The sequence below is a fragment of the Henckelia pumila genome, chromosome 2, assembly GCF_033568475.1.
Source record: "Henckelia pumila isolate YLH828 chromosome 2, ASM3356847v2, whole genome shotgun sequence".
Classification (NCBI taxonomy): domain Eukaryota; kingdom Viridiplantae; phylum Streptophyta; class Magnoliopsida; order Lamiales; family Gesneriaceae; genus Henckelia; species Henckelia pumila.
Window position 1 is genome coordinate 165084375 of NC_133121.1, and position 13326 is coordinate 165097700.

Genomic DNA, 13326 nt, shown 5'->3' on the forward strand with positions numbered 1-13326 from the left:
TTCATCCTTTGGTTTAGTTCCTAAATCAACATCCCGATCATCCTTGTGTGAGTCATATGCATGATTATTGAGTAATATTTACATTCACGTACTATCTACATATGCATCCTAAGTCCATATTCAAGTATGAAAGGAAAGTATTTTTATGAACAAAGTAAGATGGTTGTGACTACATTTATTCATGTGTATGCCTGGGGCCGAGAGACGTTTTGGCTTCCCTTATCAAATTATGGGTTTACTTACCTTAGCATGCGTTTGTGTGGGGTTGAGAGATATCTTGGCCTCCCTTACCAATTCAGGGCAAGATTGGGTTGGGTTTCATCCTGACTTCCTTGCGGCATAGTGCACTGCAGCCATGATCATGATCAAAATCACAGAGTCACAATCCAAGGATCTAAGTTCAATATTTATGACTATGTTAAGATCACTTTATTCAATTATTTATATTTGACTTAGCCATGCATATGTGTCATTCATGCTCATTACTTTCATTTAGAAATCATTTATTTAAAGTTAAGGGCATAAAAGTATTTTATTACAAGTTATTTTCAATCTTCCTGTGCTTGTATCTATGTAGTACTCGTTACCCCCCCCCCTCCCCCCAATATTCTTGCTGAGTCTTTTTGGCTTACTACACTTATTTGTTTTCAGATGAGTATGGTTTCCTAGGTACTGAGGAGCAGGATCCCCAGGGTGAGGCCACTGGTGGTGCAGGCCCTTGACCATCGCTATTTTTTATTTTAGTTCCGCAAACTCTGATGATTTGTAATAATGAATCGTAGTAATTTAAACATTTACAGTTATTCGCAGGATGAGTCTTCCCTGCTTTTGATCCTTTGGCATGTAAACTTATCCATCTATCATACCGCATCAAGCGGGGTTAACTTACTTTTATTTTGTGGTATTCTGATTCAGATTTTATTCGGTGGTTATTTTAATTGTTTGAACTGCTGTTTGTGACATGTTGGCTTTTTAATAGTTTCAAACGAGCCATGGCAAATTTTTTTGAAAATCCCGTATTTTCTTTATTAAATAAAATAACTATTTTAGAGGTACCTAGTCGTTTCAGTTGGTATCAGAGCGCGGTCTTGGTTTGGGTTGTGCCTACTACCGGTTGCCAAAACTCGAAGGGATCTCGCCTCAAAGTCTGTAAGATTTAAGTTTCATTAACTGTCATTTGTTAAGTTTAGTAGTATTAGTTTCCTAAGTTATTTGAGCCTATATGAGTTTAAAGAAAATCTTTTCTAAAGACATGAAATTTGAATGAGGGAATTTGAAATTGCGTACAGATGGCCACTCGTCGTGGACGTGCTCTGCAGCCACCACCTCCTCCACTGCCGCCACCTCCTCCTCTGCCACCTCCACTAGCTGCGGATTTTGGGACGCATGTGCTTGCTGTATTAGCCCGTATCCTAGAGCGACATGTGGACGCTCCGAGGGCTGGACTTGGGATAGTTTATGAGCAGTTTAGGAAGATAAATCCGAAGGACTTTGCTGGCACCACTGATCCATTGGTAGCGGAGGGATGGATCCGTTCGCTTGAGGTGATCTTCCGTTATATGCAGTTGGGAGATCCGGACCAAGTCTGCTGTGCTGTCTTCCACCTTCAGGATGATGCCGCCCTTTGGTGGGAGGGAGTTGAGAAGACAGTGGACACGACTACCCTGCCTTGGACTGAGTTTAGGAGGCTTTTATTTGAAAAGTATTTTACTGCGGACGTGAGGGCCCGTTTGAAGATGGAGTTTTTGAGCCTACGACAGAGAGACCTATCAGTGGCTGAGTTTTTGGTGAAATTTGAGAGAGGTTGCCACTTTGTGCCTTTGATTGGGGACGACGAGGCGGAGAAGCTCCAACACTTCATTGTTGGGATACGACCCACTATCCGACAAGATGTACTCATGGCGGAGCCAGCTGACTATTCTTCGGCGCTCAGACGAGCTTTGAGGTCTGAGCAGACTTTGAGGGACATCAACGCTGAGGCGCAAAGTAAGAGGCCGCTACCATCTCATTGTCCGCAGCAGCAACATGGGAAGAGGTCATTCACTGGGCCACAGCGTCAGTAGGGACCCTTCAAACCTCAGGGGCATCTAGCCCATAGGCCCCAAGGACATCATGTTTAGCGACTCCAGGGTCAGCAGGAATCGAGACCCGCTCCTCCCAAGACTGCGGAGAAACCCTTATGCCCGAGTTGCCATCGTACTCATCATGGACAGTGTCTGGCAGGTTCCGGAGTCTGTTATCGGTGCAAGAAGCCAGGACACGTGGTTTTAGATTGTCCATTGTGCAAGACTCCAACTCAGGAGAGAGTTTATGTGATGCAGGCCGAGGAGGCCAACCCTGATACCACGCTCATCACAGGTAATATTTAGAGCATTTAATTAAGGGTGATTAATTGGTTCATAGATGCAATTTTTGATTATGAGCTTTTCTTTGGGGAATGAGAACTTGTTTTAGGTTGCATGCTTCGTGTTAATTGGTTGTGTTGACTTGAATAATTCTGAAATTGGGAATTCGATGACTTATAATGAACCTAAGTAGGACTTGCCTAAATTGGTTTCAATATTTCCGTGGTTGTAATCACCTTTAATGCAGGTAGAATTTTGGTAGCCAGTATAGCCACTAGAGCCCTATTAGACTCGGGGGCTACTCATTCTTTTATTTTGGATACCTTTGCCCGTAAGCTGGGTAGTGAGTGCGAAGAGATGTTTGGTGGTTTCACAATGACTATCCCATCAGGGGAAGAGCTGTCCACGAGGAATATAGTGAAGAACCTTGAGCTTCTATTGCAAGGGCAATCAGTGAGTGCAGATTTGATAGTGTTTCCCATGCCTGAGTTCAACTTGATCCTTGGGATGGATTGGATGACAAAGAACGCTGTGGTGATTGACTTCCAGCAGCGATCAGTGATGGTCAGACCGGAAGGAGAAGAACCATTTTGGTTTGAGGCTACTAGGGGTTCAAGGAGGACTCAAATTATATCTTTCATGCAAGCTAAGCAGTTGGTGCATGATGGATGTGAGGCATTCTTAGCCAGTTTATCTTTGATGGAGTTGCCAACACATCCAGATATTTCAGACGTGGACGTCGTTAGAGATTTTGAGGATGTATTTCCAGGCGATGTTGCAGGCATCCCACCTGATAGATAAGTCGAGTTCTCTATCGACTTGGTACCCGGTACTATGCCAATTTCTAAGGCACCGTATAGATTGGCTCCTACGGAAATAAAAGAACTGAAAGAACAAATTCAAGAGTTGCTTGACAAAGGGTTCATATGCTCTAGCTTCTCTCCGTGGGGCACACCGGTACTCTTTGTGAAGAAGAAGAACGGGAGTCTAAGGTTGTGCATAGACTACCGAGAATTGAATGGAGTGACGGTAAAGAACAAGTACCCACTTCCCAGAATTGAGGATCTTTTTGATCAGTTGCAAGGAGCCTCTGTATTTTCGAAGATTGATCTCCGTTCTGGCTATCATCAGTTGAAAGTTAAGGAGTCAAATGTGTTCAAGACAGCTTTTATGACTCGTTATGGCCACTACGAATTTCTTGTGATGCCGTTCGGGTTGCCGAACGCGCCCGCGATCTTCATGGATCTTATGAACCGCGTGTTTCAACCATACTTGAACCAGTTTGTCATTGTTTTCATTGATGATATCCTCATTTACTCAAAAGATAGAGTGGAGCATTCGCAACATTTGAGGACGGTTCTAGAGGTGCTCCGAGAGCGGAAGTTATTTGCTAAGTTCGACAAATGCGAGTTTTGGTTGGAGAAAGCAGCATTCTTGGGTCATATCATTTCCGAGAGCGGTGTTGAGGTAGACCCCTCCAAAGTTCAAGCAGTTAAGGATTGGTCTGTACCTAGAAATGCATCGGAGATTTGCAGTTTTCTTGGATTGGCCGGTTACTATAGGAAGTTTATCAAGGGTTTTTTATCCATTGCAGTTCCCTTGACATCATTGACTAAGAAGAATGCTAGGTTTTTTTGGAGCCCGCAGTGCCAAGAGAGCTTTGATGTGTTGAAGAAAGCTCTTACGTCGGCACCAGTGTTAGCCATGCCATCAAGGCAAGGTGATATTGTGGTTTACAATGATGCTTCCATGCTGGGATTGGGAGCAGTTCTTATGCAGCGGGATAGAGTCATTGCTTATGCTTCTAGGCAGTTGAAAGAGCATGAGAAAAACTACCCTACTCATGATTTGGAGTTAGCATCAATAGTGTTCGCTCTTAATATCTGGAGGCATTATCTCTATGGAGAGAAGTGTAAGATATTCACAGACCAGAAAAGCCTCAAGTACTTCTTCACCCAGAAGGAGTTGAATATGAGGCAGCGGAGATGGTTAGAGTTGGTAAAGGACTATGATTGCGACATTAGTTACCATCCGGGTAAGGCTAATGTCGTCGCAGATGCTTTGAGCAGAAAGACAGCAGTGATTGCCTCTATGACGGTGTCTAGGTCGTTGCAGGATGAGATTCAGAGATTTGGGCTAGAGTTCTATGCCGAGGGTAGAGCTCCTAGATTGTCAGCCTTGTTAGTGCAGACTTTGTTGTTTGACCGTATCAGAGTGGCTCAAGCAGTTGATGAGCAATTCAGTAAGTGGAGACAGAAAGCTGACGAGAGAGACAGTGGATTGTATTCAGCGGTAGATGGGATTGTGAGGTTTAGAGGTCGGCTTTGTATTGGTGGACAGGTATGGAGCTTTATATAGCCCGCTTTGTATCAGAATGTTTGACATGCCAGCAGGTCAAAGCAGAACATCAGACACCTGCAGGATTGCTTAAGCCACTCCCTATTCCCGAGTCGAAATGGGAGAATATTACCATGGATTTCGTTGTTGGCTTTCCAAGGACAGTGAGAGGTTCGAATGCTATTTGGGTTATTGTTGACCGTATCACTAAGTCGACACATTTCTTGCCAGTGAAAACGACCTTCACTATGACTCAGTATGCGGAGTTGTATATCCGGGAGATAGTCAGACTGCATGGTATCCCTGTTTACATAGTGTCTGATAGAGATCCGCGGTTTACGTCGACGTTTTGAAAGAGTCTTCATGCAGATTTGGGTACGAAGCTTTTGTTTAGTACCGCCTTTCACCCACAGACGGATGGACAGTCCGAGAGGGTGATCCAGATTCTAGAGGACCTTTTGAGAGCCTGCGTCATTGACTTTCATGATAGTTGGGAGTCGAGGTTACCATTGGTGGAATTTGCATATAACAACAGCTACCAGGCCACCATTGGTATGGCGCCTTACGAGGCACTCTATGGGAGACCATGTAGATCACCGATATTATGGACCGAGGTTGGTGAGAGGTCAGAGTTGGGACCCGAGATTGTTCAGCAGACTGCCGAAGTTGTATCCAAGATTCGTGATAGGATGAGGACTGCACAGAGCAGGCAGAAGAGTTATGCCGATCATAGGAGGAGAGACTTGGAGTTCTCGGTGGGAGATCATGTGTTTGTTCGAGTAGCTCATATGAAGGGTGTAATGAGATTCAGAAAGAAAGGGAAACTTGCACCAAGGTTTATAGGACCCTTTGAGATATTGGACAGAGTAGGGGCATTGGCTTATAGGGTGGCCTTGCCGCCTAACCTTGATGGAGTCCATAATGTCTTCCATGTGTCGATGTTGAGGAAGTACGAATCCTTCCCATGTGCTTAACATGGAACCACTTCAGTTATCTCCTCACATGACTTATGAGGAGAGACCCATTCGGATTTTGGATAGATAGGAGAGGAGACTCCGTAACAAGTCGATTCCAATGGTCAAAGTGAGATGGCATAATCACTCGGATGAAGAGGCCACTTGGGAAGCAGAGGCAGATATCAGGACTCTCTATCCAGAGCTCTTTGGTAAGTCTTGAATTTTGAGGACGAAATTCCATATTAGGGAGGGAGGAATTGTGACGCCTAGAATTTCTTAATTTAAGTTTCATGCCTAAATTAGTCTTTAAAATTTATGATTTTAATTATTTTAATTTTCTGGGTTAATTGGCTAAATATTATATTTTTCCCGCGCATCAGAATTTATTATTTTTAACTTTTGCGAAAATTAGCATTTTTATTCCCGGACTAGTAAAATCAAATTTAATATTTTAAGATAGGATTTTTAAGCTTGCATTTTTATTTAGTGCGACCTAATTTGAAGTCTTAAATTGTTATTTTGGTTTAGCACTTTATAAGAGTGTGTTACACTTTTTCATGAATTTCATATATTCACATATTTTTAGGGTTACCTATTCTAGAACTTGAACTCAAGATTAAATCCTAGCCACACAAAACTCACACCACATGCTAAACACACACACACACACACACACAGCAGAGATTGCCCAGTTCTTCAAAGGGAGGCATCGACTTCTTCATTTCCTTCTTCACAAAGCCTTTAATCCTCATTTTTTCCCTGGCAAATCATTCCTGGGCAAGCTGGTCGTGATTCTTGAGCTCGATTCCAGCTTCCTCCAGCTCGAGCGGTTCACTCCTTCTATTTCGATTTTTCGGCTCCGGGCTCTCGTTTTCTTTGGATTTTCTTTGGATAGGCAAGGATATGGATTATTTTATTCGTTATGTGATTATTTTATATTGTGTGTTGCATTTCTTTGAGCATTTGAAATTTCCTATGTATGATTGTGCCCTTTTTTTTTTTAAGCGCGAACGAGTAGATTTTTATTTTCTTCCCTACATTACAATGCTTTAATCTTTGCTGGAAATGTGTGAAAGGTTGTTTGGATGTTAAAAAGGGGTGTCAAGAAAGCTTTAATACCATCGAAACTCCAGATTTATTTTTCCATGCTTGTGATGTTCGAAAATGCAGAAATGTGCTTGGCATCGACTCAACAAATCTCCAAATTTATTTACATGGTTTAGTTCAAAAATTTCCAGGTTATTTTGTGGCATAATGTTCGAATTTTTAGAGTTTGCATAGCATATGATTTGAGCATTTTTTTTCCAGCTTTCCATCATGCCTTGAGTTCGAAAGTTCATTTGTTGCATAGTATGATGATCAAACAATTTCCAGAATTTTTCCCTTAGCTTTTTGGTTCGATTATATATGATGTTTTGTTGTGTTGATTCGGATGGTGGATTAGGGGCTACCATGGATGATATGTAGTTCATATGGTAGCGTTAGGATGTGTCAAATTGCAATGTGGCCATGGATGGAAGGTTTTCGAACTGCCCAGCTACTTAGGAATTGGTTTTTGGTTGCCTGGTGGAGATGCTCTTGGGCTGGGTTATGGTGAATTTTAAGGAGCTTTAGGGGAGCTTAGAAGTTGGTTTGTGATGCTAAGATAGTGGCTTTGTGTTGAGGGACAAATAGGCAGGATTTGGATTGGATATGAGGGAGTGAACTTGAGCAGATTTTGTGAATTTAGGGGTTGTCCAGAAATCGATTTTTAAGCAGGGGTTAAACTCGGGTTTTGGACAAAGGAACGGGTCTGGGATTAGTCTAGGATGCTGGGAATATGTTGGTTCAAGCGGGAATCAAATCGGTTAAGTTTGGGTTGAGTTTTAGATTTTTAGTTGTTAAGACGCAGAAATGTATATGAGGCTAAGGGGCTGTTGCCCGGAAACCGCTCTTTTGAAAAATGAACGCGTAGGAAATAAATCCCGAGGATGATCTCCCTAATTAGTTCTAAGTGTCATGATGTAGTAGTTGCAAGAGGAATCCTTTTGGGTAAGAAACGAGCAAGTTATTAATTTTACGGGCAAACCGCTCTAATTTGTCGTAAGTGCAATTCATGGGTTAAATTCTCCATCCTTTGGTTTAGTTCCTAAATCACCATCCCGATCATTCTTGTGTGAGTCATATGCATGATTATTGAGTAATATTTACATTCACGTACTATCTACATATGCATGCTAAGTCCATATTCAAGTATGAAAGGAAAGTATTTTTATGAACGAAGTGAGATGGTTGTGACTACATTTATTCATGTGTATGCATGGGGCCGAGAGACGTTTTGGCTTTCATTACCAAATTATGGGTTTCCTTACCTTAGCATGTGTTTGTGTGGGGTTGAGAGATATCTTGGCCTCCCTTACCAATTCAGGGCAAGATTGGGTTGGGTTTCATCCTGACTTCCTTGCGGCATAGTGCACTGCAGCCATGATCATGATCGAAATCACAGAGTCACAATCCAAGGATCTAAGTTCAATATTTATGACTATGTTAAGATCAGTTTATTCAATTATTTATGTTTCACTTAGCCATGCATATGTGTCATTCATGCTCACTCCTTTCATTTAGAAACCATTTATTTAATGTTAAGGGCACAAAAATATTTTATTTCAAGTTATTTTCAATCTGTATGTGCTTGTATCTATGTAGTACTCGTTACCCCCCCCCCCCCAATTCTTGCTGAGTCTTTTTGGCTCACTACACTTATTTGTTTTCAGGTGAGTACGGTTTCCTAGGTACTGAGGAGCAGGATCCCCATGGTGAGGCCACTGGTGGTGCAGGTCCTTGACCGTCGCTATTTTTCTTTTAGTTCCGCAAACTCTGATGATTTGTAATAATGAATCGTAGTAATTTAAACATTTACAGTTATTCGCAGGATGAGTCTTCCCTGCTTTTGATCCTTTGGCATGTAAACTTATCCACATGTCGTACCGCATCAAGCGAGGTTAACTTACTTTTATTTCGTGGTATTCTGATTCGGATTTTATTCGGTGGTTATTTTAATTGTTTGAACTGCTGTTTGTGACAGGTTGGCTTTTTAATAGTTTCAAACGAGCCATGGCAAAATTTTTTGAAAATCCCGTATTTTCTTTATTAAATAAAATAACTATTTTAGAGGTACCTAGTCGTTTCATTACTAATTGAAGAGTATCCAAGAAATATACCCTCATCTGACTTTACATTAAATGCAGTCAGATGATTTTTACCGTTATTGTGAATGTAACATTTACACCCAAATATTTTGAAGTGAGACACATTAGGTTGTTTACCATTCCAGATCTCATAAGGTGTTTTCAAAAATTTCTTACATATCATTGATCTGTTCTGAGTATAGCAAGCGGTGTTCACAGCTTCTGCCCAAAATCTTTGAGACACTTTGGAATCAGCTAACATGGTTCCAGCAGCTTTTTTTAGAGTACGATTTCTTCTTTCTGCAACGCCATTTTGTTATGGTGTTCTAGCTGCTGAGAATTAATGTTTGATTCCATAGTGCTCTAAAAAATAAGACAAATTTTGATTGGCAAATTCAGTTCCCCTGTCACTTCTGATTCTGTCAATCTTATTTTATTTTTCATTAAAAAGTCTTTTGGAAATATTGATCAGTTGAGGAGCGGTTTGATCTTTAGATTTTAAGAAAATGACCCAAGTGAAACAAGAGTAGTCATCAATGATGACAAGGGTATATCTCATTCCCCCTAAGCTAGTTACTCGTATAGGACCAAACAAGTACATATGCAACAGTTCCAAGCATCGGGTGGATGAGTTATAACCTTTGTTTTTAAAAGAAGACCTAACTTGCTTCCCAAACTGACAAGCTGAACAAACTTTGTCTTTAGAAAAATTGATTTTAGACAGTCCCATTACTAGCTCAAGCTTACTCAGACTAGCAATAGCTTTGAAGTTAAGGTGGTTCAATCTTTTGTGTCAAAGCCAATTGCGCTTAGAATTGGAAGCTATGAGGCAAACTGGTTTGCTAGACTGATCGTTCCAACATACTTTATATGTATTTCCACACCTATTTCCTGTTAAGATAGTATCACCAGAGACATCTTTAACAAGGCATAAATGTTTTTGAAATTTAACTATATGCTTATATTCACATAGTTGACTGATACTAATCAAATTATATTTCAAGTTCTCAAATAGTAAGACATCCTTAATGATTATGTTACCTTGGATAATCTTACCCTTACCAACGGTCCTACCCTGTGAGTTATCACCAAATGTGTAGTTGGACCATTGGTTTTAACGAGTTCAGACAGTAGTTTAGCATTTCCAATCATATGTCTTGAACATCCACTGTCTAAATACAATGATTTATCCAAGTTTTCTTCAACACCTGTTACCTGCAGTTGAATAATTTTGGTAACCATGTCTATTTGGGTCCACGAGGGATTAATTCTTTAGGAATCCAAATCTGGATTACTTTAACCAGTTTACCAGTTTCAGTGTTCCTATAGGTTTGTGCTAAATTTTGTGCTCTACGTCGTGGAGAGTGATGTGCTTGTGATACAATATGTTGTTTTCCCTTTCCCAAGTTGTTGAGTTGCCGATATCGCTTCTGAATAGGACGTTGATTGTGATATTGATTTCGATTTCCTCTCATAGGATTTTGTTGAATTGTATTGGTCTGATCAGGACTTTTAACAGCTTCAGCCTTAACTTCCTCAGGAGTGAAACCGATACCAAATCTATTCTTGTTCATTTGCTCAATTGACTTCCAACTCTTTAAGACAGGTTTATCATGTTCATTTTCCATAACTGCCCGTACAAAGTGTATAAACTTCCCTTTGCACATATTCAGTTTAGGTAGAGTACTGGATTCACCGATGTCATCAGTTTTACTAAACCCTAGACCACTTTTGTCATATGTGGGTTTTTGTAAACTGTGCATTTCTGTCAGCATGCTTGAAGATCTATTCCATGAGCTTACCAAATCATTCAATCTTTGATTTTACATTGTAAGATTCATGAGATTGATCTTAAGTTGCTCATTCTCAGTCTCAAACTTAGCAATCTCTATTTCAAGATTAATTTTCTCAACTGATTATTACCAGTTGGATTCAGTTGAGATGTCTTGCAGATCCTCTTGCTTTGCTTTGAATTCATCAAATGCTATGGACAGTTTGTGATGCTCATTTTCCATTTTGTGAAGTGTTGTGATGATATATTCTCTACTGAATTCATCAGAGCTAAATCGAATACATATTCACTTGTAGATGCTTGTTTATGATCATTAGCCATCAGACAGGTTACTTTTTCCTCATCATCACTGGAATTAGAGGAGTAGTTTGATTCATCTAATTCACTATCAGTCTCTGCCCATTTGGCTTTACTTTCTTCGGCGACAAGTGTTTCATGCTTCTTTCTAGAAGTGTGTTTGGCATCTTTTGAACTCTTTTTCTTTCAAATTTCTTCTTTCCTTCCTCTGTTGATCTCTTTTCATCCTTTTTTGGTTTAGAACAATCTACTATGAAGTGTCATGTCTTCCCACAGTTGAAGAAACCTCTCGGTTCATCATTTGCATCTTTCTTCTGAAAATTTCTTCTATAGGATCCTTCTTGATTTCTCCTGATGAACTTTCCAAACTTTTTCACAAATAGTGACATGGCATCACTACTTAGCTGTTCTGCAGTTCTTTTAGTCTGAGCTGGTGACTCTACTTTGACTGCTACTAAGGCTTTGGTCAGTTGAGAGGTAGACTGATCATGTTCTCGAGTTTTCAATTCAAACTCATAGGCCTTTTGATCAGCAAATAAATCATGAAGTTCTAGTTTATTCAGGTTCTTTGATTCCCTCGTTGCCATTGTTTTTACATTCCATTCTTTGGGAAGGCCTCGAATAACTTTCAGGATAACTTCTCTGTTTGGATATGTTTTACCCAAAGCATTGATTTCAATCACAATGCTACTGACTTGTTCATCAAACTCAGTAATAGATTCTCCTAGCTTCATTTTGATATTATCAAATTTTTGAGTAGCCACAGACAGTTTGTTTTCTTTTGTGTATTCATTTCCTTCACAAAGGTGAATCAGTTTTTCCCAGATTTCTTTTCTAGTTTTGCACATCTTGATCTTGCTGAAGGTATTTTTATCAAGAGTCTTGTACAAAATATCATTGGCCACATTGTCAAGATTTGCTTTCTTTTTATCTTCAGCAGTTCATTCCACTCTTGGTTTCTCAATGTATTGTGGTCCACCACTTGAAATGGCTATAGAAGTGTTTACTTTGGTGATGGTAAGAGGTCCATCAATATGACAAACCACATGTCATCATCTAGAGCTGATAAGTGAGCTTGCATACGAATCTTCTAATCATCAAAGTCCTCTTTAGAGAACATAGAAATCTTGCTGAATGAAGACATTTTGAAGATGTGTTTAGAGGCAAGATAAAGACCTCTCTCTGATGTCACTTGTTAGGATCGGTTTAGAGTGTAGATGGGGGTGAATACACTTAAAAAAGTTTTGATGAGAAGGGATTGAATTCAATCGGTTTAATGATTGAATTCTATGTTTATCTTGATGTCTAATGTAATTTGAAAAACTGAGTATGTGCGTAAATATGTCAAATTACAGATTTTGAACACATAGAAAAGAACAGTGTATGCAAGATAGATAGTAGGTAGGTAAACTGAAAAGATACGATGAACACAATGAGATGTTTATGGATGTTCGAAGATTTTAATTACTCTTACGTCACCTCTTCTTCCTCCCCGGAAGGATATCACTAGAAGACTTTGAATTTTACAAGCAATTTGCAAAATTCCAATCCAATTTAGGACTTATACACTGCCTAAACAAGAACTCATACTTACAACTCAATTTCAGTCCTAGACTGATAAAGTAAAGATGTTTACAACTCGATTGACTTGGCACAAAAATGATCCTTCAATGATCAGAATATCAGTTTGAGTGTTTGTGCTTCGAGTTCTTTGATCGATTTCCAAGCTTTGAGATTTTAGATATTCACAGCAAGCGTAGTTGGTAAAAGTTGTTCTTCAATCAATCCAAATCCTTATTTATACTCTTCGGATGCCAACGGTAATAAATTTAAAATGGATCTTCAGATAGAATTTCAAATTATTTATGTTGCAATTGTCATTTTCACGAACAATCTTTGAAGCCGATATTTTCCTTTGGATCGCGGCACTAAATTCTGCAGAATGTGTCAGAATACGGAAAACTTTATCCAAAAAGGCGCGAGGGTAAGCTGACAATAGATCAGTTTAATGTCTTCAGTTTAGTTGACTTGAATACTATCAGTTGAGCTCATATGCGAGACAGTTTAGCGCTTCTTTCTTTATGTGGTAGTTTCGTTTTGGGCTTAGCGTTTCAGTTTAGCCTCACATCAGTTTTGTCTTCAGTTTAGTACTATATTTTGTAAACACCAAACTTAATTTCTCAACAAACACTGACTAATTTTTATTAATATTTATATATAATATTTATTAAAATACTCGCCTAATATTTGATGTGTTACATTATTGTTATTTTTATTGGAGCGTATTTGAGAATAAAGATAGCATCCCCGTATCACTCTCGATATGTTGGGGAATTGAAAAAATCCCCGAAACCAAATTCAAACCTGCAAAATTTCTTTTGAACTCATCTCATTTCGGCTTTTCCCATGAAGTTCTAAACCTATTAAAAAAT

General features: G+C 39.6%; 1 protein-coding gene across 1 annotated transcript; it reads left to right on the forward strand.

The window, feature by feature from the left end:
• Nucleotides 1–2315: 2315 nt before the first annotated feature.
• Nucleotides 2316–3146, forward strand: LOC140878871 (uncharacterized). The gene is made up of 2 exons (XM_073282496.1): nucleotides 2316–2358; nucleotides 2593–3146. The coding sequence occupies exons 1-2, from the start codon at nucleotides 2316–2318 to the stop codon at nucleotides 3144–3146; spliced, it is 597 nt and encodes a 198-aa protein (XP_073138597.1).
• The last annotated feature ends 10180 nt before the right edge of the window (nucleotides 3147–13326 follow it).

What these genes read in the sequence shown, in the direction of transcription:
- LOC140878871 (XM_073282496.1), top strand. Translation starts at nt 2,316, where the DNA reads ATGCAGGCCGAGGAGGCCAACCCTGATACCACGCTCATCACAG. An exon ending in TGATACCACGCTCATCACAG is followed by an intron (nt 2,359 to 2,592) that starts GTAATATTTAGA and finishes CCTTTAATGCAG; the next exon opens with GTAGAATTTTGGTAGCCAGT.